Below are 24370 nucleotides of genomic sequence, written 5' to 3'. Positions count from 1 at the left end.
AGAAGGGATACGGCCTAATGAATAAGAATGAGACGTTCATTAGAGGTTTGTTTACACATTATTATTCAATACTAACTTTCAAAATGGACTATGATAAACAGGAGAAAGGTAATCTATATGTGGTATTATGCAGAAAAGCTGCTGTGCTTTAAATTCACCTCCTCCCTTAAAACTAATTACCATTTAAAGTATAGACAAATTTTTAGCTGGGAGTGAAGTGATTGCTTACAGAAGGGGTTTGGAGTGGGGGGAATTACTTGCCCACAATACAACAATAGTGCAAAGATAACAGAAAATTGAGTATTTTCATGCATAAACAAACACATTATTGTAGTACCCTCTGCATGACTTGCATTTGAACACCTAATTTACCAATAATCTTTAAAAACTCAAGGAAGAATGGAAAAAACAACACCTGTAGAATTCTAATTTGGGAACAAAAGTACCTACTCATCTTTACTCTTACATACTGTCCTTCATCTCACACTTTACCCTTCAGTTACTTAGTCTGCCTACCAAGACATGTCCAGCGCTAGAAAACAACTCATTGACATTTACGAGTCTAGAATGAAAACTTAATACTAGTGTCTGCAGGCTGCACATCAGCAAATCACCAAGTCCTGCCTAGCAAAAAATGAAATTAGGAAGGCACCCTTAATCAGCAGCAGGACTGCTGGCCTCAGCCTCTCCTCCCTCTCCTCCACTTCATAATGCCTATTATCTAACTGAAAAGGAAAACTTTGATCCTAATGGTTTCCGACACCTGATGAGAATAAAGAAACACAAAGGGACCTGGTGATGTGTTATTTAACGCATGACTGTTTTAATAGGGCTGTCTAATTTTCGGAGGCACGGGGCCCATACCCAATGCCCCTCAGAGCGACCCATCAGCTATTTGCCACATTCCATTCACCACATCACATGACTGAGCTATTGGCTGTTCCCGAAGGCTAAGAGTATACAAAGTCGATCAAACTATAGTTTCCCAGGTTAGAAAAGGTTAATTAGAGACAGAGCTAATAGCAGAGCAATTTGCTATACTGCAACGTTACAAAATTTTTTAGATTTCTGTGAACGGAAATCTAAGAACTATGAGCTTCAACCAGTTACACGTTACTGTATTTTTCAACCCTGTATCTGTCAATGCATTACAAACTTTGGTGTCTTTTACCTACTTTTTCACATGTGAAATCTAAGACACAATAAAAGATCACTTATAGTTCATCTTTGTGAAAGCTGAGTTTAAAAAAAAAAGATATATCTTTAGTTAAAGCAGGGTAGGCTGCAGTGTGAGTATTTATTTCAACGTGCGAGGGACTGTTCTGTTTGATTACCAAAACCCTTAATAAAACCTTTCATTAAATAAAATGGAAGGCGTTGATTGTGCTTCTTTAACCACTTTCTCAAATATTAATAATACGCTGAGACATTGTAAGCCTAACTTGTATCCAACAGCAAGTACCATAAACAGAAGGGCAAAAAGTATATCCTAAAGATTTCTATAATTCTGTCTTCAGCATTGCAGAAAAACATTACAGTGTTTTGTTTTTTTTTTCAGGATTTTCTTTAAATCTAAATGCACAAACACTAACATAGTCGTGATTAAGGTATGCAATTACTGGATAGCACATGGAACACCAAAGCCATCAGTGTACTTCAAAAACAAACAAAAAATCCAGAAAGATTAAAAAAGCATGACTTAACTTTTCTATTACATAAACGCTTAGGACACGACTTGACATGACACCTAATCCAATACATCAGCATCACATATAGCAATCACATCACAACAGTATAAACTTGTGCACTAAGCCGATCTGACCATTAACAGGAACAGAGGGGAGAACAGTTCTACTGCATTCTCTTCTAACACTGATGCATGAAGAAGTATTCTGCAATGGAAATATAAACAAACGAGCTAGTAAGGACAATTAGGTCAATTCACCTAAATATCTTGTTAGTGGATATATCCAAGGTCCTTTAGAGCAACTTGAAATTTCCGCACAGATGCTAGCTGCACTGAAAGAGCAAAGATTACCTCCGCTGTTCTAACAGTGTTCACGCTGGGCTGAAGAAGCTTCTGGTCACTTATACAGGACAACTTCTTTATTAGAACTTATTTTTGCCATTTTTTTCCTAGGCTACCTAGATTCCCTGCACCCAAGTTTGGAAAAAAAAAGTCATCTTCTATTAAAACACACTCAGCTCACGACAAGACCCCTACAACTCCATTTTTAATTAATTTCAGTGTAAAGAAGCTTACTGAGAAATTCTCAGAAATCCATCCCATACTCGGTATCTTACACATTCACAGAGGACATACTGAATTTCTTGTCACACAAGAAACTAAATCCTAAACCCTTGTTTTTAAAAACCTATTCTTAAGTAGGGAACCAGAGCTAGTATTTGCCCAGATAAAGCTGAAATGCTGTAATTATTTCTGGTTGAAGGAGAAGACAGCACTGGTAGATCAGACAATTTTTATTTGCAATGGAAAAAATATAAAATACGCACTTTTCTGTCACAAACTGCTCTCGCACTTCAAGCTCTAAACTAGATATTCCTGTAAAGAAAAGCAATTCCCTCCCTTGCCCCCCATAAGTTGGCTCACATATAAACTTCAAAAATTTAAATGCTGAATTTTAAAGAGTAAACTGTTCCTCTTCTGTAAAAATAGCAATTCTCCAGGTAGCCTGTTCAGTGCTTCTCCTTACCACCAAGTCTAACTCCATCATATCAAGGCAAAAAAATAATCCTGTCACCAAATAATCTGCCCAATAGACTCCATGCTGACTATTCACAATACTGACTGCTCAGCCATACCACCAACCATCCTAGGACTAAACTAAAAGTTGTGAGAGAAGACTCTCAACGTGAGCAAAGACAAAAAGATGAAGTCAGATTTGGTTACCCTATAAATCATTACCCTCCCCAAACGCCGCAATTTTTGTTCGCTATAAATAACAGCGGATGAAATGCAAGTGCCGTCCAGCACTGGCGTTGCACTGCCCTGCTAACACAACACAGCACACATCTCCTTCCTATTACAGAGGAGTAGCCAACAACATGCATGCTAAAGCTAACGTGCTCCAGAAGAAGACAGACCCTGTTCCACCAGTGTCTCATCAACAACAATAAGGATTACCACCATTCTGATTTATGTGACCACCAAAAACCCATAGGCAGACCAATTGTCAAGCAACTGCCAGTTCGCTGCTTGCAAACCCTACTGGTCAAAGTTAATCCAGCAATACAGCGGCTGCAGCTCAAAAGCTGGTTTTGTATCCTACACAATGCTTCTGTCAGCACTTCGGAGACCCCAACCTGATTAATGACATTTGTCTGGGACCCTCCATGCACCCAGCATATTGTTGAAAGCTGCTGAAGCAGGACAACAGTTGCACCCTCCTTCACACCAGGCGTAAGCCAAACCTGTCATTCCCTGTTTAAAGTGCCATTAACTGGCCAGATTTACAGCTCCTAACCAGCTACTCCAAGGCAGCTCATTTTAAGGACTTCTATTAATCACTACAATTTACCTCAAGTCACATGGAAACTTGCAGACTCTTGCTCCTTCTATTCTGGGTTACACGGATAACAACATCTCATCCCCAAAGACTACCTCTCTGCTCTCATCCACAAGCTGTTTCAAAGCTCACACAGGCAGGAGAATTGTACATTTGTCGCTGTTTCTGGTAACATGAGCAGCAGCAGGAATTCTAGTATCATTCCAACCACTTGATTTATGTCTAGAAATAAAATTTTCAGACATTAAAGAGCCCAAACTGAAAGAAAGAAAAAAAAAACACTTTAAAAACATGGCCTTCAGCATTACATGGGTGGCTTAAAAGAAAATTCACTATTATCCCTTCCACACCTGATCACTTACCAGTCCATGAATTGTGGAACATCATCCTTTGAGCAGCAATTTACACACTGACTGCACGATACATCCTACTTTATAGACATGTAGTATTAACAATAGAAGGGATGTACCAATTTGATTGAAATCTCAAAAGGGAAGAGAAAATGACAGCACGTCCTTTGCTATGCCCTCTCCAAAAAGGTAAGAGAAGCAACCAGGATGAAGCTGGAGATGACTCAGGTCAAGCAGGTGCCATCGGCTTCCACTCCTACTCAAGTACCAAGGAAGTGGTCCCCCACCGTTTCAAGGGGCTATGGGTGGGGGCATCATTCCAAGTGTTTTCCAAGAAAGACAAGAGACAAAAGTTACTCAAAGAGATAAATGTATGCATCTCATCAAAATAAACTGCATCCCACTTTCTAACAAATTAATCCTTTATGCTTCCAGACAGCTCATTAACCATGTAAATTTTTTTTCTCTTACATGGCTTATCTCCAGTCACATCTGGCCTTTATTATCAGCACAATCAAGACTCTGCAGGCCAGGTTATCTACACAAAAGCAATTACTTCTCATTTTGGTTTAATTTTACCATGCCTTTTTAGGTAGCTGTTACCTTAATGCCCGCCAAACGCCCTTCCTCACCAGTTTCCTAAGGCTCCAGAAAGTTGGGCAGAACACATTTACATTTATCGTGGAAAAGACAAAAGAAAAGCCTCTGAGATACCAAAGTCTTTTAATGCAACCACCAAGAAGGACCAGCTTTATGCATTTGACTTCCCTTCCCACTCGTTCTGACTGATTAACCACGACCTTACGCTTAAAATTGCTACTCGGGTCAAACCCTTCAGAAGGCCTGGCTCGCCTATAAAGCACCAAGGTTAATCTTCAACAGATTCCATTACAGCCCATTCAGCTATTCTAGCAATGCTGTTTGAACACGCTTCCTCCACAGTGCAGGTCTTTTTCCAAGGTGGTGTTAGCTGTCTTGTTATTTTGAGAAAGCAGACTATGTCCTTTTCTTCAGCTCCCATACCCACTCCTCCTCATCGTGGAGGATATGGAACCCATCCCAGGCTTTCCCCACCCCAAGAATGAGGAGTATAAACACTGCAGCACAGTTACTAAACATGGTGACAAACTTCCTTTTGCTGCTGTTAAGCTTAATACATCCTTGCCCACCACTTTTTCCACTTCGTAGCAAAAAGCTATTTGCACAGAGAGGAGATGAGCAGCACTTTAATGCAAGCGGTTGCCACAATAGTTCTTCATTAGCCAGCCTTCGAGAGGACATCACTTGGCTAGCAGACGGCATGCTAAAATTACCTTCAGCTTTGGACCATCACCTTTCTGTTTCAGAACACCACACTCAAGAATTAAATTGCATTCTGGCTTTAAGGTCAGTCCGAATCAAGACATTTTCTAAGCAGGAGCAAGCAAGCACAGCCTCAGACATCAGACCCTGGGGCTCCAAAACAACTGTCTGCCACTCTCACCGTGAGGCTAGGAACTCTGCAGGAGGCAACTAGCTAAGCCTGTACCTACCCAGCCGATGTACATCCACACTGTACTGCCAGCTGTGATAGAAGGGAACTTGTAATTCTTCCCAAGGTTCTGAACGTACTGCGTATCTGCACTCTGAGCGTGTAGATTGTACTGGCAAAACCTAGCATGCTAGAAGTTAACAAAACTGTTCTGTACATAAAACTACTCAAAATATGCTACTCAAGTAAAATGACTTCAACACATCTAACAATCTATATCATAAGTCTATATAAATGCAGTGACAATTGTTAGGGAACACAGTTCTTCTTCATAACTAGCATAGTTATGTATAGACATAGCAGTAGAGGTAAGCTTGAAGAGCCAACAGTCTACCTTTGGAGAAACCTGCTGTGATAAAACAAGCACTCAGTTTCTGCTTGGCCCAGCCCCTCCAGCTGTCTACTCCATCTCCCTCTAAAATTATCAACCCCTACAGCAGACTTAAACATAGGATACGTACAGCCACTCCATAGCCACCTCATCATGAAGTCCAGCAGCTTATAAAAAGGCACAACCTCGACCACTACCCCTGTGCAGACACACAATTTTGTTATGGATAGTTACACAACAAAAACGTCACCCTGCCAGCACAGCTCAACAAAACGGCTTACAGTATTAAAGACCACAGCATGACTTGCCAGATCTCATCTCTCAACTTCCGTACTTAACAGAAGGTATCCTGAGCAAAGAAAGGAACTTCCCTCTCATCAACCTTCTTCCTTCACCCACACTGAAAGGCAGGCAAGGATGGGGACTTCACAGCTAGCTCTGAACTTAATGATGCCTGTGACTAAGTCTCGGTTGTCAGGAGACCAAATCACTGCCAGTCAGCCCTGAAAAAAGGGGCCACCCATTTCAGTCAAGTCTTTATTCGCATCCCAAAGATCAGCAGCACTCACATAGATTTTTCAAAGCTGAGCTGCATAAAACCATATAAAAGCAAACTAAAAAGAGCTTCATGAAGATTTAACAATGGGAACTCCTTTACTTCAATGACTTGTTCAGAACAGGAGAGGCTCAAAATGAAGTATTTTGCTGCCTCACCATTACGGACTAGTGCTAGATGAGTATCTTGTATGTCCAGATACAACACAGCTCGAGCCTCACACCCAGGAAGCAGCCAGGCAAGACAGAGAAGGCAGCTCCGCAGCTGCCCTGTGCAGGCAGCCTGATCAACGACACAAAGATAAAAGTTCAACCATGCGTGCATTTGGTGTGCAGCGCTGGGCAGTGCTGTCCCCAACCAATACAGTCAGGGGGTTAATATTCAGATGGCAGGTTTAGTCATGAAGAGATGCATTGCTGAATTGAATTTAGGTTCAGAAGACTATACCGAGCTTTATCTGCCTCTGAATCCTGGGGTGACTCTTGCTCACTAAACGCCGATATTTGTATGAATAAAAATGAAGGGATTTAACAAATCTTGTTCCAGCACACAGTTGTCAAAAAATCTGACCTTTATAACAGGAAAAAGAGGGGGGATTTAAAGGTTTAAAGAAGAGGCAGTGGCTGCCTGATGTATAACAAACCTTTGAAAAATTATGAAGCAGTGAAAATCCCCTACAGGTCCCAACAAAATGTGTCCAATTTGCATTCCTGCAAGCCTTCCATACACCACTCTGCTCCTGTGTGTACACAGGCAAATAAATCCCTAGGAATAATACAACTGGGACCTGAATCTGATCTCCAATATATTATTGCTCCAGAGCTCCATTCCAACCTTCATAAACGGCTTTTTTTGTTCCAGATAACTAAATCAAAAGCAGTCCTGATAAGCTTTCAAAGCAGGGAATGTGAGGAATGGTTAAATGAATGTTACAACTCAACCTATTACAGACTAGAGAGCATTACAGAAGAGGAGAGAGGGAAAAAAAGGCACACATGACACTCCATGTCTGGAAGTCATAAATTCAAATCCAGAAGCACCTGCCTTTCTAAGCCCCTTTATATTAAGTCCAACAAAACTTGGTGCTGACTGTGCAAAGGAACATAAAGAACAAGAAGCGAGAAGAACTGTCAGAAAAAACACAGGGGTTTTCCTATTGAAGTTATAGTAGTTGTAAATTAGACACAGAAACGTTATGGTCTTAATGGGCTTACATGGGAACAGACAAAAATGCATTACAGAAAGTAACGGCAAGAGAGAAAAAAGGAACACAAGTCATGGAAAACAAAGCTGATTTTTTTTTTTTTTTTTTTTTTTAGAAAAGTATGCTCTTTTTGCAAGAAGTTTCTGTGGCATTTAGGGCCTTTGCCCCTAAGTACTGTTTGTAGACTACAAGAAACTCAGGCAGCTTTTGCAGTATAGAACTTAAGCTATGCACGCACTGAGTATGCTCCAGATGTCTATGTCCGTGCCACAAGTTTTGCCTTGCTTTCACCACTTTTTCTATCGCTTAGCAAAAGCGATTCTTCTCTCAAAACCAAGAATAAAGCTGCAGCATAAATATTTTACAATACATTGTCATAGCCAATAACGTCAGGTGTAATTTGAATTTGTGGGCACAAAAACTAAGATAAATTAATGCTTTGGGTGATTTTCATGAAGCGGAATATCAGCTCAGAAAATAACAGACACTGAAGTATCTCACAAAGGCAAGCATCACCCCTATTCCCCTGCAGCTCAGCACCCAGAAGGTGTTCAGGAGGAAGGAAAAGGTTAAAAAAAAGAAGTATCTATGTTCCCACTTAGATTCTATTTACCTACGTATCCCTGTTTGCTCCATTCATAAGCTTACCTGCATTCTTGTCCCAGAATTAGCAACTAAAACAGCAAAGCATTCTAAAGATTTAAAATGAAATCTCTGTCTTCCATAAAATTAAACAACTGCTATTATCAGAACAGGTCAATAATTCAGCATTTACTGACAGTAAATGAGGTTCAAATACCATATAAGCTTTCAGTATTACCTAGACAGTTGCAACTGACTGTTGAAGAATGCAAAATAGTTATACTTACAGAGATTAAATGTTTCCTATTTACGTGACAACACCCATCAACACAGCTAGATCAGAGTTACATGTACTTCTACAGCCAGCCTGAATAAATCATCATGTGGACACATCCAGAGCAAAGCCATTTTTACTGTGGAACAGTGGTCCTGGAAGAAATCCGTGCAGGAAAAATAGTTCCTCCAGAACAGTTATAACTATTCCAAGTCATTTTCTTTCCTCACAGCAGCAGGTTCAAAGACTTCTATAATTGTTCCAGAATTGTCGACTGAGAATTTTTTTTTCCTGTTTTTATCTTTTTACTGAATATATATCTATCCTTTCCTTTCAATTTCATCTACTACAAATTCTCTACTGTTGTTCTTTCAGCTTCAATTTCTAACCCACATCTGGTTCACTTAATGTTGCAGAGCACTCCACGCAAGAGACACGTAATGATTAAAAATAAGCAAGAGAATATTTGTACATTTTCTACTGCTTTAAAGACTTCCAGCCAGCTTGCACATTAACAAGATAAAGAAAATGGACTACCTTTCCCAGACTACAAATAGTTAGGCTTTTCTTTCACACCTCTTCACATTCAGAAACATGGTTTATGAGAAGTTTAAAATAAGATATCCCATTCCTCATGCTTATTCAACTTAGCATCATTCCCATATGCCTCCCAATACTACTCCACATTTCATTACATGTAATACTTCACAATTTCAAAGCCATTAACAAATAATCTTTTGCTTTCATCCTTCTAGATTTCTTTAGTATCTCGGTAACTGCAATTCTTTTTAGTATCACTGTGTGCGATTCATTTAACATGCTGCAGACAATCTCAGCGTTTTGCCTTTAGTTCACAGAACTCATCATTTTAAAATAAAATACAAATGTTGGGGAAAGGAACATCCTTTTACTAAATGCTAGTGAACACATGAGCAAATATAATCTTTTGACTATATGATGTTTAATTTCTGTTGTACTAGATGCATGATTAAAAAGTAGTTAATTGTAGGACATACTAACAGCTGATGCACAGAAAAGCAAACAACTGTTTACTAGTACCAGATGAGCAGTCAACACAGGTATCTTTTGACATAAAATTTCACCTTGCAACCACATCAAGTTCAGCCCTTTCAGTTTTATTCCAGGGTGAGCCAGGCAAGGTGGGGGGGGGAAGGTCAGCGCAGACTTCTTTTCTTTTAAATGCACCATTCAGATACACTGTTCCTTCTGCTGAGGTTTACACTGCAAATGGCCTACACCCAAGTCAGGTGTGCTATGTAACACAGCTAGTAAATGAAATAACAAGTCCCAGGTCTCCTCTGTGACTGAGAAATGGTGAGATTTTCATCCCTGCTGAATTCACGGCAAAGAGCACAATGTTTGTACCTGGTACAATCAGGAGAAATAATAAAACAATCCTGATGGCTTGCAAATATTTTTGAAGAACTCCATACATGGACAGAACAGTTTTTTATTTAGGCACACAGGGTTTATCCAAAAAGTTTAAAGCAAACAATTTCATATTCTACCCTACTGCTTTTAACTAGAGAAAGTTTTGGATAGCCTCTAGACTAATTCAATTGCATCCTCCAGCAAATTAATCATTTTTTCCTATATGCCAAAGAAGATTCCACCATCGGTTTAGCACTTCTGAGGAAAAAAACACTAAGCTTATTACACGGAGGTTCGTGGGACAGAATTTAGAACAGACTCATCTGCTCAGGGAAAATGCTGGCATTCATCTAACACTTTTTGTAAGTGCAGTTATTTACCCCCAATGCCCTTGGACGCGAATTCTCTGCCTCCACATTTGTGTGGTATGCTGTGCACCTGTCGGCTGCTAACCCCACCCCAGGCAGAGCTGCATCACGGGGCAGCAGACCGGGAGCAGCACGCAACCTCTCGGCACAGGCAGCAGAGCAAGCGGCGGACCTCGGGCAGCTACGGCGCACAAACTGGGCAGGGGGTCCGGCTTTCACACCTTCTTGAGCAAGCAGATGGAAAAACTGCCCACTGTATAAAAAATACCCTTCAAGCGGTACACACGAAATTATTCCATGCTTTATGGAGAGGGAAAAAGCAGTATCAGCTACTGCTGATGTCTCTGTAGGGTGGGTTTTGTTGCTGTTTTTAAACACTGTTGTTTTTCTCAAGTTTCTTCACAAACAATTCAATTTGCCTTGAGACTTAGGCCAGTACCACGGTGGTTCGAGAGCCTTTATCCCTTTGCCAATCAGCTTTTGCTAGAGGAAAGCCTTGTAATTGGCATTTTCTACCCCTGCTTGTTTTCTAAATAGCAACTGCCAACAAAAGAAAGAAATTTTAAAATGGGCTTTTTTTTTTTCCTGGAACCAGGCGGGCTAAAACCAATTGTGCTTCTAAGCAAAAGTCAGAATTCTTCTGTATGATCATGTCCTGATTTTTTTTTAGATTTTTTTTTCCACATTTGATGTCCATGCAGTGAGTTCTCCTCTGCCCTATTTTCAATAAGAGCTTAAACCTGAACAAAGCGTGTGCCACTGCTATTTAAACACCTCAGGATATATTGGCATCAATTCTCTATAGCTACTCCTATCGATCATACCATTTCAGGGAATATTCCCACCATATGAACATATAAAAACAGAACCCAGCAAATGCGTCAGATCCTGCTTGTACCTTCACTATACTGAAAGAGATAGGTCTAAGAAATATAGGAAATTGTTATTCAGACGAAAGGCAGACAACACTTCCTTTCCCAGAACAATCTGTCTCCTGCCCTGACAACCCGTTCCTGCTATATTTACCCAAGCAGATTTTGCCAGCGATATATTTCCAGATGCACTTGAGCCACATGTCGCTGTCAGTCAGCCCAAGCACAGTGGAATCTGAGCGGAGAGCAGCTCCTAGAAATCACTACATGTTAATCCATGCTTCCTCTGCTGCTCGCCTTTAGAGTTAAAGGAGACAAAATGTGTAAAGCATTATTCTCGGTTTATTTTGGAAGCAGTTGTGGGGACAAGAGGTACTTCATTTGATACAGCTATTTACTTCAACTGCTTTCTTTATGGCTGACAGAGACACCTGAACAGTAAAAAAAATTAAAAAAATCTGAAGCATGCAGTTAAAAATAACTGTTTTTTTCAACCAATTAATACTGGTTGTCTAGAAAGCATTGTAAGGCTGTCTGAGAAAAGGCTAGATTCTAAACAAGGAGCTTACGGCTCTAACCTGCCATGGGAGAACTGGCTCATCATCCAGGGGAAAAAAAATTGCAATCTTTGTTGGAGGAAAGCAACACATAAGCAAGGAAGATCAGTTCTAGACCTCAAGACAGTTCAATTTAAAAATGCTGACCATCTAAATAAGCTGAATTGTGAAGTAATAAAACTAGGTTCAACTTAAAAGCTAGCTTTGTTTCTTCTGAGCTAAGCCCCTTCACTATTTTAACAGCTATATTCTTCCTATATTCTATGATACACTTCTGATCTCATCCCATCTCTTTCCAGCCCTAACTGTACCGCTAGCTTCTTATATTTTCCGTTTCATAGTCTACTTCTTATGCAATTATCTTGTCTCTCTCTGAATTGCTGAATTAAGTTCCCCGAGTTTCTTTTGAACAAAGGACCAAGCAAACTTTTCTCCACCTCTGTGTTTTTAAAAAATCCTCTTCACAGCTCCTGCCTCCCTCAATACGACTTCAGCTCCAAAGTGCATTTTTTGAGACTATGGCAATGGAGGAAAAAAAAAAAGTCACCCTTAAGGATCTTACTAGCAGGAAAACTTTGTTGTTAACATTGCTGGTCAGCCAGTGGAGCCAAGGTACTTCTCAGCTGTAGGTACTATGAGCCTTCCAGAGAAGAGGATGGAAGCTAAATCAGTGATGCAGCAAGAAGAGGTGAACAGAGGAGCTGAAAAGGTTTTAAACTGTAAATATCCTTCCTTTGGCTCCCTCCTCCCCTCTTCTGGAAAGCACAGACAGGCAGTTTCAACCTTTCCAGGGTTTATTTAACTGGCTTAACAGAGGGTCCTAACAGGTCACAAATAAGCTTTTTAAATAAAAAGCACAAGTTGAAATCAACTGTGGATATATCAAAACTGATGGCCAAGCCAATTTTATTGCTCAAAGTGGAATTAAAAATATTTGCAGCCCTCTTTTAACAGCAGATTCACGTAAAACCTCTTCAGCTAGTTGAACACAAGCAGAGGTTCCTCAGAAAAAAAGGCAGTTTTGACCCATTCTTCTAAAACAAACAAGTGAAAAAAGAGCTAGTATTGTTTAAAGACAAGTACATCCTTTAGAACAGTTTAAATTATTCTCGCTACATTAAAACCTGAAAATTGTAAAGTGTTTTTAGTTGAGACACCGTTCCTTTTTCCTTAAATCCCATACACCACCGTGCTTTTGTACACTTTGTTTTTCAAATCTGTAACACTGGAATACTTGTCAAGGATCTAACTGGCACACCATACAAGAGGAGTGGAGACCAGCATGACAAGAAAGAAAATAAGCATCTTATGGGTGGTATTGAAAGATGTTAAAAATTAATGGCCAGTGCTGAGTAGGATGAAGTGAAATGTAGGCAAAATATGAACTGCATTACATTTTAGAGTTTATTAGCAGCCTCGTACAGCTGCTCAAATTCAGGCATCTAATACGGGGATGTGAACAGCTGGTACCATCACCTGCTGTTCCTGCAGAGTGAAAGCGAGTGTGTGACCTTCCGCTGCAGCACACGAGCCCGGTGCATGTGAACAAGTACCAGTATGGGTTGCGAAACCCAATAGCATTAAGAACCGCCATCCAAAATGACACCGTACAGTTTAAAGGTGGCTGAATGAAAATGAACTTCACCTTGAGGTTTTTAATGCATTGTTAGTAAAAGAGAAGGGCATAAAACAGCTCGCCAAGTTTAAGTTGTTGCTTCTGACACAAGCTTTAGTAGTTAGTTACCAAACAGCCATTAAACCAAGCATTCCGGGATGCCTACTGTGGCCTCCCCCCATTACTTCATTCTACATCTCGTCAGCAATTTATTTTTCTTTAAAGAAAACAATAGCTGTCAGTTGTTCTGTTGTTTTTTAAAATGTCTGAATCTTTTTATTCCCCTCCTGCATCCAACACTCTGAAAAAGAGGAAACCATTACCCTAATAAAACATGACTGGTTTTTTTTTTTCCAGATGTACAAAACATAGACATTTCTTCCCTTATGTTCTTAAGGAAACAGAAGCCTTCATGATGCAAGTGTTCATACTCCTTCCTGCACCAAGCAAAGAAGTTACATGCTATATAAAAGACTGTTGTTCAGGACTGCTAGCAGTGCCAACACAGAAGGTTAGATGTGTAAGTTCCTTCCATTCATACAGCGAGTGTTGATTAGGTCAACAGAAACACACTCAACTCTGGAAAAACGGTCCACAATTCAGCTTTATTTTACCTTCATTAAACCATTGCTGTACCTCTCCACCAAACCAAAAGCTAATTTTCCCACAATATCACAGCACTCCTGTTTCAACTGAAATAGCCTTTTCCTGTTGACCGTAACATATTTTAACAGACCAGTAAATATTTGGCAAACATATTGGGCAAACACACTTCCTACACCTTTGTGTTCACCATGAGCACCACCACTTAGGTAAATATTCCCAGGACTGTATTCTCCCCACACCCTGTATCAGTGTGATTGCTTCACGTCTGAGGTGATTTCACACTGAGGCACAATGTACTTAAGAAAGGAGAAGCACAGACAACATTTTATAGTGCTTGTTAGATCTTCAGGCTGACTGAATGTATTTGCATTTCAGATTCTGAAAACCCAAATGTTTTAACAAAGAGCCATGCACACAAAGCAAAACAAAGCATTTCTGAACAACAAATGGGTAAACCTCAGACTGATGTGAAAACCAGCTAATGACGTCTCTCTCCTCCCATGCTGCTGTGACAGCCATCTTAGTTATTACAGAACTATTACAGGCCACTATAAACTGTCTAATCCAGCTTTGAAGAACGTCCAAGTTCCTAAGTGCAGTTAGTAAAGATGCTTACATAAGCAACCATATTCTACCATCGCCACGTTTTATTTCTATAAAGCCCCTCCCCTAGACCTCATAGACTATTCTCCTTCAGTACACAATGATCAAGATGACAACCTCACCTTGATTTACATCAACAATACCTCACATTTATAATTTGCCACCTAAATTATTTAAGCAGTTAATCAAGAGGTAAATGGAATCTAATTTGACAGCCGCTTGGGAGACTTCTTCACTGTATTAAGAAAAAGCACAATTTATTGAAAAGTAACGGGCACAAAGATACATTTTAATAATAAACTTCCCCCTAGAATTAAGTTAAACTCAACCAAAAGCAAGCAGCATTGTTCTGAAATCTCTCATCTCATTTAAGTAACAAGGTAGCGCACACATAGGTCAAGAACTACTAACAGTCATGCAAGAAATTCACACTCCTGCACCAAGGAAAGAAGGCATACATGTTCAGAAAAAGACTGCCTCTGTTTTTAACTTATTCCTAGCCATGTTTGAACAGTAAATTAGTAGACCAAGGACAAGACTGGAAATCAGAACTTCTGGAGTGCTTATATACATACAGACAATCAAAGTACCACCACCATCACCAAACAATTTATCATATTCAGCTAACAGGCATTAATCAAGTGCACCCCTTGAGCATGACAATTGTGTAATTGTGATTACAGTGCAAAATACATCCATGTAAACTATCACAGAAACAATTTACCTAAGTTAAATTATCTTAAACTAAAATATGGATTTTAATGGGATAGCTAAAGCCAACATCACTTTGAACTTCAGTTGCACTGCATGTATGCGCAAGCTCTCATCTGACACGTTGGGTTTTTATTTTGTTGCCATAATGTCGTGCCCTGTTCCTCAACTGTCATGTAACTGCACACCTTTCTTCCACAATGCGCTGGCAAATAATAGTAGCTTGAACTGACAAGTTTTAACTTCATGATTGCACCATGCAAAGAGCACAGGCACATTCAGTTCAGGAAGTTCAACTGATGAAGAGTGTGTCTATCCACACCCCCTAAACTAACTGAGGAACGTCCCAATATAATCAGGAGTTTAAAGGAAGAGCAGGTTGTCTTAACACTTAAAATGGCATTTCCAAGTCACATGAATACGGTATATGACGCAATACAAATGCTGATTTATCATCAACTTCCCACAATAACTAAGACTATTTGATAAAACATCTTGAAAAGGAACATTTATTTTCTACAATTTTGTGATGACCTGTACTCATTCACCATCCCTAGAAGATTTACTTGTATACAGTAAATCAATCACAGTTTATCCTTCCTCACTGTATTAATAAATTTATAGATTTCAATTCACTCTCAAACTTTTTTTCCCAAAAAGTATCTGTTGGCAACACAAACACTTGATTGAACGCTCTTCAAACTCATCCATGACATATCACTTCTATCTCTTTCACCTCAGTATCTATCATATCACAAGACCCAAGACCCAACCTTTAATCCACTATATTACAGACAACATATAACAAATTTTCCATTCTTTGTTGTATTTAGAGGTGCCGTAAAACAAGTTCAAGTCGTGCCATCTAAAAGATGACAGGAGTTATTAAAGGACTGGTGCAGCTGGAAATTTTAATATCTACTTCCAGGACAAAGTGGCTTTCGTGTATCATTTTCTAAAGACAAATTTCAAAAGCATTATCTTGACCTGTCTTTTTTTAAAAAAAGCTTACAATAAGAAGGTCCAAAACAAGTGCGAAGAAAATGTTTTTTTCCTGACTGTAAATTAAAAAAAAAAAACACACAAAAACTTCAGCAAATATATACTGTACAACACTCAGCAGACAAGCTAGGTACAGTTACCTTAAAGAAAAAAAACTCATGCAAGTTCAGCAACAAACAAGCAAGCCTCACAAGTGCACATCACTCACTATTAATGTCCCCATACCAATCAATTTGGTATTTTAATAACAATTTTATCCATCGTTCTGCTACTTCTGTACTTACCTTGAATACCTCCCATTCTACTTGTCTTCTTGCTGGCTTTTGTCTTCTGCAACAATTATTGTGAGAAGCTGCACTTTATCACACATCCCTGCACTACCCCTGAGAACAGGACATTTTGCCTCATTGAATCCTCTTTCAAACCTCTCCTTCAAACTCACATCTTGCTATAAACCTTATTAGGGATCAGCCAACAATGGCCTATTTGAAGGACAAATGGAAGTAGTCATTAAGAAAAACCTTCAAGTGTTTAACAACTTTATATACTTAATGACCTCTCTACTTCCACCCTCTAAAGCTACAGATTTTTTGAGACAAGGAATGTTTCTGTATGCATGCTGCATATATGTGACCAAGACGTGGCATTTCTATTACATAACTATATAAATATGCACCTGCACTTTCTGCCACAGGTATTGCTTCCTTGAAGTTGACCACCTGTGAGCCATTGTTTTTAACTAGTTAGATGGCAGTGATTTAGTGAAGAAAGAGGACAGCAAAGAGAAGGAAAGCTGCGAGAACAGAAGAAGGGCTACATATTTAATGAACTCCTACTAGAATTCAACACTTTCACATACACTTCTCCTTCCAGGTTTTTACTACCATGCAAATAGCCTTACTGTCTCTTAATTGGCCACAATCACTCTTAACTGGTCTCAAACAACCACAAAGACAGCAGGGTCAAAAACACCTGGAACAAAACCTCCATGGATAACTTAAGAGGAACCTTAATTTCAGCGGAGCATCTGGCATTGCCCTTCTACCAAATCAAACTGCAATTTATAGCCCTCTAATGTATGTACATTAGGCCATTTCCTTTATGGCTCCACTTCACACAGAAGCGGTAACTGAAGGAAATAATGGAGTGCCCAACAAGTGGGAAAGTAATTGCTCAACAAGCGTGGAACAAGAGAGAGTCAGTTGCGCACCGTGCACATGTGGCAGCTCTTCAGAGCCCAGCCCTGCAGTGGTAACAGAAGGCTGGTGTTAGAGAACAAGTACACTACAGGAACTCTGCCAAGCAACAGCCAGGAGCGCTTGTCCATCTAAATCCTAGGGTCCTTAAGAATTAGGGGTCAGGAAACAATTCCTTCCAACAGCACCACCTCCTGCCTGTACCTGCCAGTCATTAGCCACGCACAGTCAGGAGACCAGCTCTGAGCTCTAGTCTTACACTACACACAAAGAACCGTATTAAAAGGATGCTAAAGTGGCATTGCAAGGATGGTGGGCAGCAGAAGGGACAGTTCAGATGCCCTGGCTTGAAAAGAGATGCAGAAATACCTTGTGTGAAGACCATCTTAATGGTTTTGGTTGTGGATTTTTTCCTCTAGATATTCCCATAGTCACTCCATTTCTTTTAAATGTATTCAGCAAGTTTCTTACAACTCAGAAACACAATATAGAATTGAAACATAAAAGCTAAAGTGTTCTCAAACTAAGGTTGCTACACAGCCTCACTCTAGCCCTTTCTGCCTGTTCAGTCTCGATTACACATCCTCTGTTACAAGCTTCCCCTTCCCAGGAGTCCCATTCCACCCAGTACCCTGTGTTCAAAGCCTCACTGAACAACTCAGCGACCAGTGAGACCAGTGACCCTGCACCTGACTCCTCACACTTTGCACAAATGCTGCCCCACAGACAACAATAGAAAAGCCTTGCAAAAAGGTTACAGTGCTTGCCTTAGTGCATGTATAAGCTTCAAAAATAATAAGTTATTCATCAAGCACATTCCTCCTCTTTCTTCCTTTATATTGAACTAACACAATTTCACGTTAGTTTCGGGCTTGAGAAGTTTACATCCCAGAAATCTCCCAGTGCAGTCATCATTCACAGGACACAATAGTGTCACTCCAGGAAACTCACTTAGAAAGTAAAGGAAAAATACTAGCAACCACCTGGAAAGAGTCTGGCTTACGATTTCTCCAGTAACACCAAGAAAATCTACGCCAAAAACGTCAAAAGAAACCTGTATCAGAGGGAAAGTCAAAGACCTTAGCCATAAAACAGCCTTTTGCTTCATTTGATGCTACAATGAAATTGGAACAAAGATGCACCTCTCTCAAAGACAGTATCTAGAACTACTTGCAGCTTTAAAGCAAAAATAGTGTATTGATTTACATTCTCTCTGCACTTGGAAGGATGTATGCCCTTTTGAAGACTAGGAAGTTGCTTTAAAAATGACATATTTACTGCAAAGTCTGAATACAATACACAAGAATCAAGTAGTCTGGATTCAGCCTGCAAGCAAAGCACCAGATTAAGGTTGTCACCATAATATTCCTATTTCTTATAGTAAAAAGATGATATAAAATATTAAAAGAAATGAATTACCACTTCTGTACACTGTGTTAGATCATCTGACATGGATTAAAATTGCATTTCCACCTGCTAATTAGCAAGGCTGAATTAAAGTTATGGAAGAAACCTTACTTTCTCAATTTTTAAGCATTCTTACACCCTTTCCACTCTTCTTAAAAAAAATAGAGAGAGAACATGACAAAAGCTACATGTTAGCCAGAGTTGCTTGGTCTGAGAAAAGGCCCTACATTTATTTTTACTACTCATTTACCACTTCTTAAAATGAGATCTTAGAGGAAAAGTTCAGGCATTAATCCCAAATCAGGATAAAAGTTCTGTATTGTTTCATCTGAATGTCAGATTTTCCTTAAAAATTGAGTTTCCAGAGATCAGACATGAGAAAATGAGTGCGCAATCAAATCTACATACCAGAAAACTGATGGCTACAGTAACAAGTATATTAAATCGGTACACTGGGCAAAGGTTCTCCTATGGTTACAGTCATTTGACCTTTAGCCAGCTCTTAATGCCCCAGCCAACCCTCTAAAGATGGAGATTTGCAGCAGTAGCTTCTTGTCTGAAATAAGCCATGAAAAGATTCTTCTGAACCCACTGTACAAGCATTCATTTAAAATGTCATGAATGTGCATGAAATCTGAGTGCTTCTAACAGCTTACTTTGCAGCTTCTGTTTAAATGCACTGACTCTGAACCACAAGAGGATAAAAGGACTCAAACCTTCCAGTCTGGCACTCATGGCCCTAAAATATACACAAGCACCTCTTCACAGGTGTGTTTACCTAGTTTAAACCTTATTTAAATAGACTCTTGATGCACACACTTTCCACAAACACCTGCTTCTCCCACTGCACTGCTGGCTTGTACAAGGCAGTTGCATTCAGTTATTTTCTGTCCTAAAACCATCCTACACACCACTAAGCAGGAATTCAGTCACAAAAATCCTGGTTACTGACTCATCCTCCCAGTCAGAGCAAAGCACAAATTCTGCCTTGAGGAGAAGGACTACAGAAGTACCTGCTTTCACCTACACATCAAGCCGGAATCGTCTAAAGACTCCAACAGCAACAGCAAGATTTAAGAAAACCCAATCCTCACCAGCTCATGGAAAAAGCAGCTTATAATGAGTTTGTGTTTACAGTCATTTTTGGTTACAAAACCTCTCCCAGCTGAGCTCAAGAGCATCCTAACTTAGAAACACTCAGGAAAGAAAAGATGCTCCGTTACCACTGGATGTCAAAAAGAAGCTTCCTTTTGTTGACCTAAATCCATAACAAAACTGACAAAGTGAACAGACTTAAACATCCAGACATGTTTTCTAGATACTCAATGTACTTTAAAAAGCAGTCAAATGAAAGTTGTGGTGCAATTACCCTAGATGGGAATCTGTATCAGTACTGAGGCTTCCATCAGTTTTAAAATAACCTTTGAAGACCTCAATTTCAATTTTGCAAGCCTAGACAAAGCTTGATAGTCATTGTTTGCATGCGGTCATAACTCAGGACAGTAACTTGCGTTTTTTTCTGAGCATTGGAAACATGAGACATCATATCAGACAGACTTACGCTGCTCCTCTTAGTTCAAGATTCAACTATTAAGTTTATCTTGGAGTAACAAATGCGCCACCCAAGATGAGAGAACATCTATTTTTCTGGTTTTCACGCAGCAACTATCAACATTAAAACATATCCAGCACGCAGAAGTGTAAAAATGGCATAAAATAGAACCAATGAGAGGCGATCAGAGAAGACATGCTGTTCATTTTCAAATTATTAATCAGCTCCTATAAATCTACATAAAATTAAATTTCACTGCTAGAATTTTAGAGAGTAACATCATTCCCTGTAAATCAGGTCCAAGGCCTTTCACTAGGTATGCTGAATTGCAGAAATGAAGCTACTCTTACCATAGGCATGGGTTTGTTTGTGCTGAGCAACAGCATCTTCTCTAGATGTTTCCTTCAGGAGCCCACTTAGACATTACAATGGGATGGGATACCACTAGATAGTTGCAGGCAAGGATTTACTATTTTTGGTAATCAAATAAAAGACATTATGTAATTTACTTACTCTGGAGGAGCAACACTTTGAAATGGGGATCTTTAGCTGTGGGAGGTATACAGTGCGTCTTTATACCCTTGACCAGGGTATTTCAGCATCACAGTCACGACAGAGTTAATACCCACTAGCTCAGAGGAGAACAAAAGGTACTCCACTGCAACATGCCTAACATTTACATTGCCTCTCTTTGCTCATTAAACAGGTTTTGGTTAAATAATGAACAAACTGTATTACAGACTCCGATGAGAATTCCAAAATTATAAATCAACTGGTAAAGCCCGGAGGAGAATGAAGGGAGTGGGAGGGAAGGAAGGATAATATTGACTAATATAAAGGGCGCAGCTTGACAGTGGATATTCCTGCCACACCTGATCAAACATGCTCCATGGGGGAGGGGAAGGGGGGGGCGAGAGCAAGAGGGGAGATGGGACAAGGCAGCCTGAAATTTGCATCCGGAACAGATTAAAATGGGTTCTTGGGGGATTGAGAAAATACATAATATATATTACTATAAATGCAAAATTGTACTAAAAGCTAACTCAAATGTCAAAGATTACAGCTTGAATAAATTTAAATATAAAAGCAATGTGTTTCCATGAGCTAATGAAAGAGACATGAAAGGAAGGTCTAGGAAAAAAAATTAAAAAAAACCTCTGCCCCCACCCCCAAATAATAATAATTAAAAATAATAATAATAAGCTTGGACTTTTCATTGCCTGGAAGATGAGGCAGTAGACTCTGTATCAAAGTACTGCTTGAAAACCAGTCTGTCTAAAATGAAAAAAAAGAACATAGCAACGATGTCCTATCTCAAGACACTAGTCTATAAATAACAGTCATTGAAGCTGAAATTACCTGCTCAAAAGAACCCCATGTAATCAAACCAATATGCTATCATCATCATATATAAGCAATTACTAGCTCAGCGTAAACCTACTTACATGATGACTAATACTCACAGAGAGTCTCTCAGTACGTGGAATTTGGCTTTCTCTAACGTGAGCAGATACTCAGCTTACATTTTTTCCCAACAAGTCAACAGCATATTGCATCCAGGAACCACAGATAAATGGCCAGCCCCTGACATTTGCTCATATTGCATTTGTTCAAGCATCCCGACATCTCCCCACCTTGTTGATAAGAAGTGCCATTTGCAATAGTGGCAAAGAACTTCAGAAGTCTCATCTTCAAAATTTTATCTCATAGAAGGACAGATTAGTGCCAGGAAATCGTCCTCCTAAAACAATTTTGATGATTGTATGCATATCTTACAGAAGATGAGTGAGCTTACAGAAATACACAAATCCACTCATTTACTCTGGGGAAAAGCGTAACACCCACAACAAAGATATTATCCAAAAATACAAACTGCAGGAGTTGCCTGTGATGTCACGACCTCACAGAAGAGTTCTGCTCACACTCAGGGGATGTTCACCAGGCAAAGAAAAATAAAGCACTACACTTGCAGGCAGCCACGAACAAGGAAGGAATAAGGGCTTAGAGCTAGCACAGGTCCTCAGCACCTGGAAGGGGCACTACTGTGGTTCTAGTGAACATAGTTTTGAAGGGATTCCAGGCTCAGCACTGACACGAGAACAGGCACACTCTGCAATCAGAAATGCGAAAAGACCATCTCAAATGTCAGCTGTAGTTCTGAACACTCACTGTGATAAGGTGATCAGAAATAAGGCTTTCTTTAGAATATTGCAATCAATAAGAAATTTTGGGAAGAACCAGCAGAATGCCACATGCAGCTCAGCATGAGCCTCACTTCCAGACTCTCAATATATACTGGGGTTAAATAGCTACTCCTGAAACTATAAACAGAGAAAACGTGGGTGGAAACGGGGGAAAAACTGTCTGGGAACAAAAACCTAGTTATAATCCACATCGCAGCCATATGCTCTACTTCTGTAATTAATACAGAATCCCAGCTCCTTTCGGTGCAACTGGTCACAAAGTAAAACACTCAGACCTTGAGTCATTCACCTCAAGATTCAAGAGGTGCAAATGGAAAGTGAAGTCTCATCTTCACTTCTTACTGGTACCAAACGATGAAACCCAACAAACCAAAGAATTTAAGGAGAAACCCAATAATGGGAGCCACCTTTCCAAGCAGATTTTTCTAGTCACTCACAGATCAGAAAGCATAAACAAAGCACAAAAAGATTATACATAATAATATAGCAGATTTCCCACATTACTACAAGCTTCAGTATAATGAAAAAAACACACATACGTAAACACACACAAATATATACATACACACACAATACACACACACGGAGGGAGGGATGGATATGTCCAGATAGTGGCAACAGTAGTATTTGTATGCTAGTTTAGTACTCATATTTTCATCTGGAAAAGCATATACTTATTAACTCTTTTCTCATTATTCAGTCTATGATCTCTAGGTAGTAAATAGAATAAAAAAGTACACCTGCACACAGAACACAATATAACATTTATTTGCACGTACCCTAGAAGGTACACGTACCTGCTGATTTCTGCATAAGCTTACCTGTTATATTATTCAGCACTTCTTTCAAGACGCTAAAGCTATGCAGCAGGGGATCCCTTTCTTCATCCTATAGGTTATGTATAGGAAGGAAGTCATTAATAAAGCAAGAAGACAAATCTTAATGATGGGTATGTAAAGATCTCACCTTCACATTCAAAGAAGTACTGTGGGTTGAGTTATCACTGTCAGCCTGTTTACTCCATCAAAATCAAGAGCAGCATTTTTATTTTCCTTCTCGTGCTACCCAATGCTGTACAGCTTAAATGTCAAAGAGTACGTTCAAGACAGAGCATTCTACTTTGGTTTTACTGTCCTTAGAAGTATTTCTGATTAGCCTTCCACTGTTCAACAAATTTCAGAGCAGATCTACCTCACACCATGTTGAAATGGCTCATCTGGATTTGCTATAATGTTAATCTATGCAGATTGTAATGGGAACAGAAATACAATGACATTTGGTGCCATTAAAATAACTTGAAGAAAGAATCACGGTATGAAATTTATATGAAAAGCTGCATCCTTTAGCCTTAGTTTATCTCTAGGATATTAAAATAAGGAGGAACAGCAGTTTCTCCAAGCTATGTACATCTGCAGCCACACCTCCTACGGGGTGGCAGTGAGCACTAATGAAGAAATGCCCGTTAGAAGGAACCCTGCCCTCTGACAAACTGAAAGCACTTGGGCTGGGTGACAGCCACCTGCTATTCACATGGCGTTCTGAAGCGCACCACAGGCACACATCTACGTTGTGGAAACCATAAACTGACCAAGGCACCATTACTTAGCAATGGTGTGCTTTTAATAGCACAGGTATGAAACTATTAATGGGTTCCGTTCAAGAGTGCGACTAGCACTCACAAAACAGAGCTAAAACAAATATACTTTGCCACGTGAAAAATTTAAAACTACCCCCGTATATAATGACTTCCCCAATTGTTATTTCATGGCTTCATGATCAGGACCATCATCTGTAATGGGGTACAGAATATATACACACATTCCCCTAAATAAATAAATAAATAAAAACAATACCTTTAAAATTCCTGATATGATACAAGATAGAAAGTCTAAATGAGATGATTCTCATGTGGAATACAATCAGGGTTTTG

The 24370-nt window shown here is 39.5% G+C and overlaps 1 protein-coding gene across 3 annotated transcripts in view; it reads right to left on the bottom strand.

The window, feature by feature from the left end:
* The window catches only part of GBF1 (golgi brefeldin A resistant guanine nucleotide exchange factor 1), a 103204-nt gene that overhangs the window by 73674 nt on the left and 5160 nt on the right, over positions 1-24370 (bottom strand). For all 3 annotated transcript variants that reach the window (XM_040563884.1, XM_040563885.1, XM_040563886.1), the window contains exon 3: positions 23262-23328. In XM_040563884.1, coding sequence (XP_040419818.1) covers positions 23262-23328 — 67 coding nt within the window. The remainder of the gene's footprint in view (positions 1-23261; positions 23329-24370) is intronic.

Source organism: Cygnus olor, chromosome 7, assembly GCF_009769625.2.
Source record: "Cygnus olor isolate bCygOlo1 chromosome 7, bCygOlo1.pri.v2, whole genome shotgun sequence".
NCBI classification, from domain to species: Eukaryota; Metazoa; Chordata; class Aves; order Anseriformes; family Anatidae; genus Cygnus; species Cygnus olor.
Note: the sequence above shows the minus strand (reverse complement) of the source record. Positions and strands in the feature narration are given on the sequence as shown.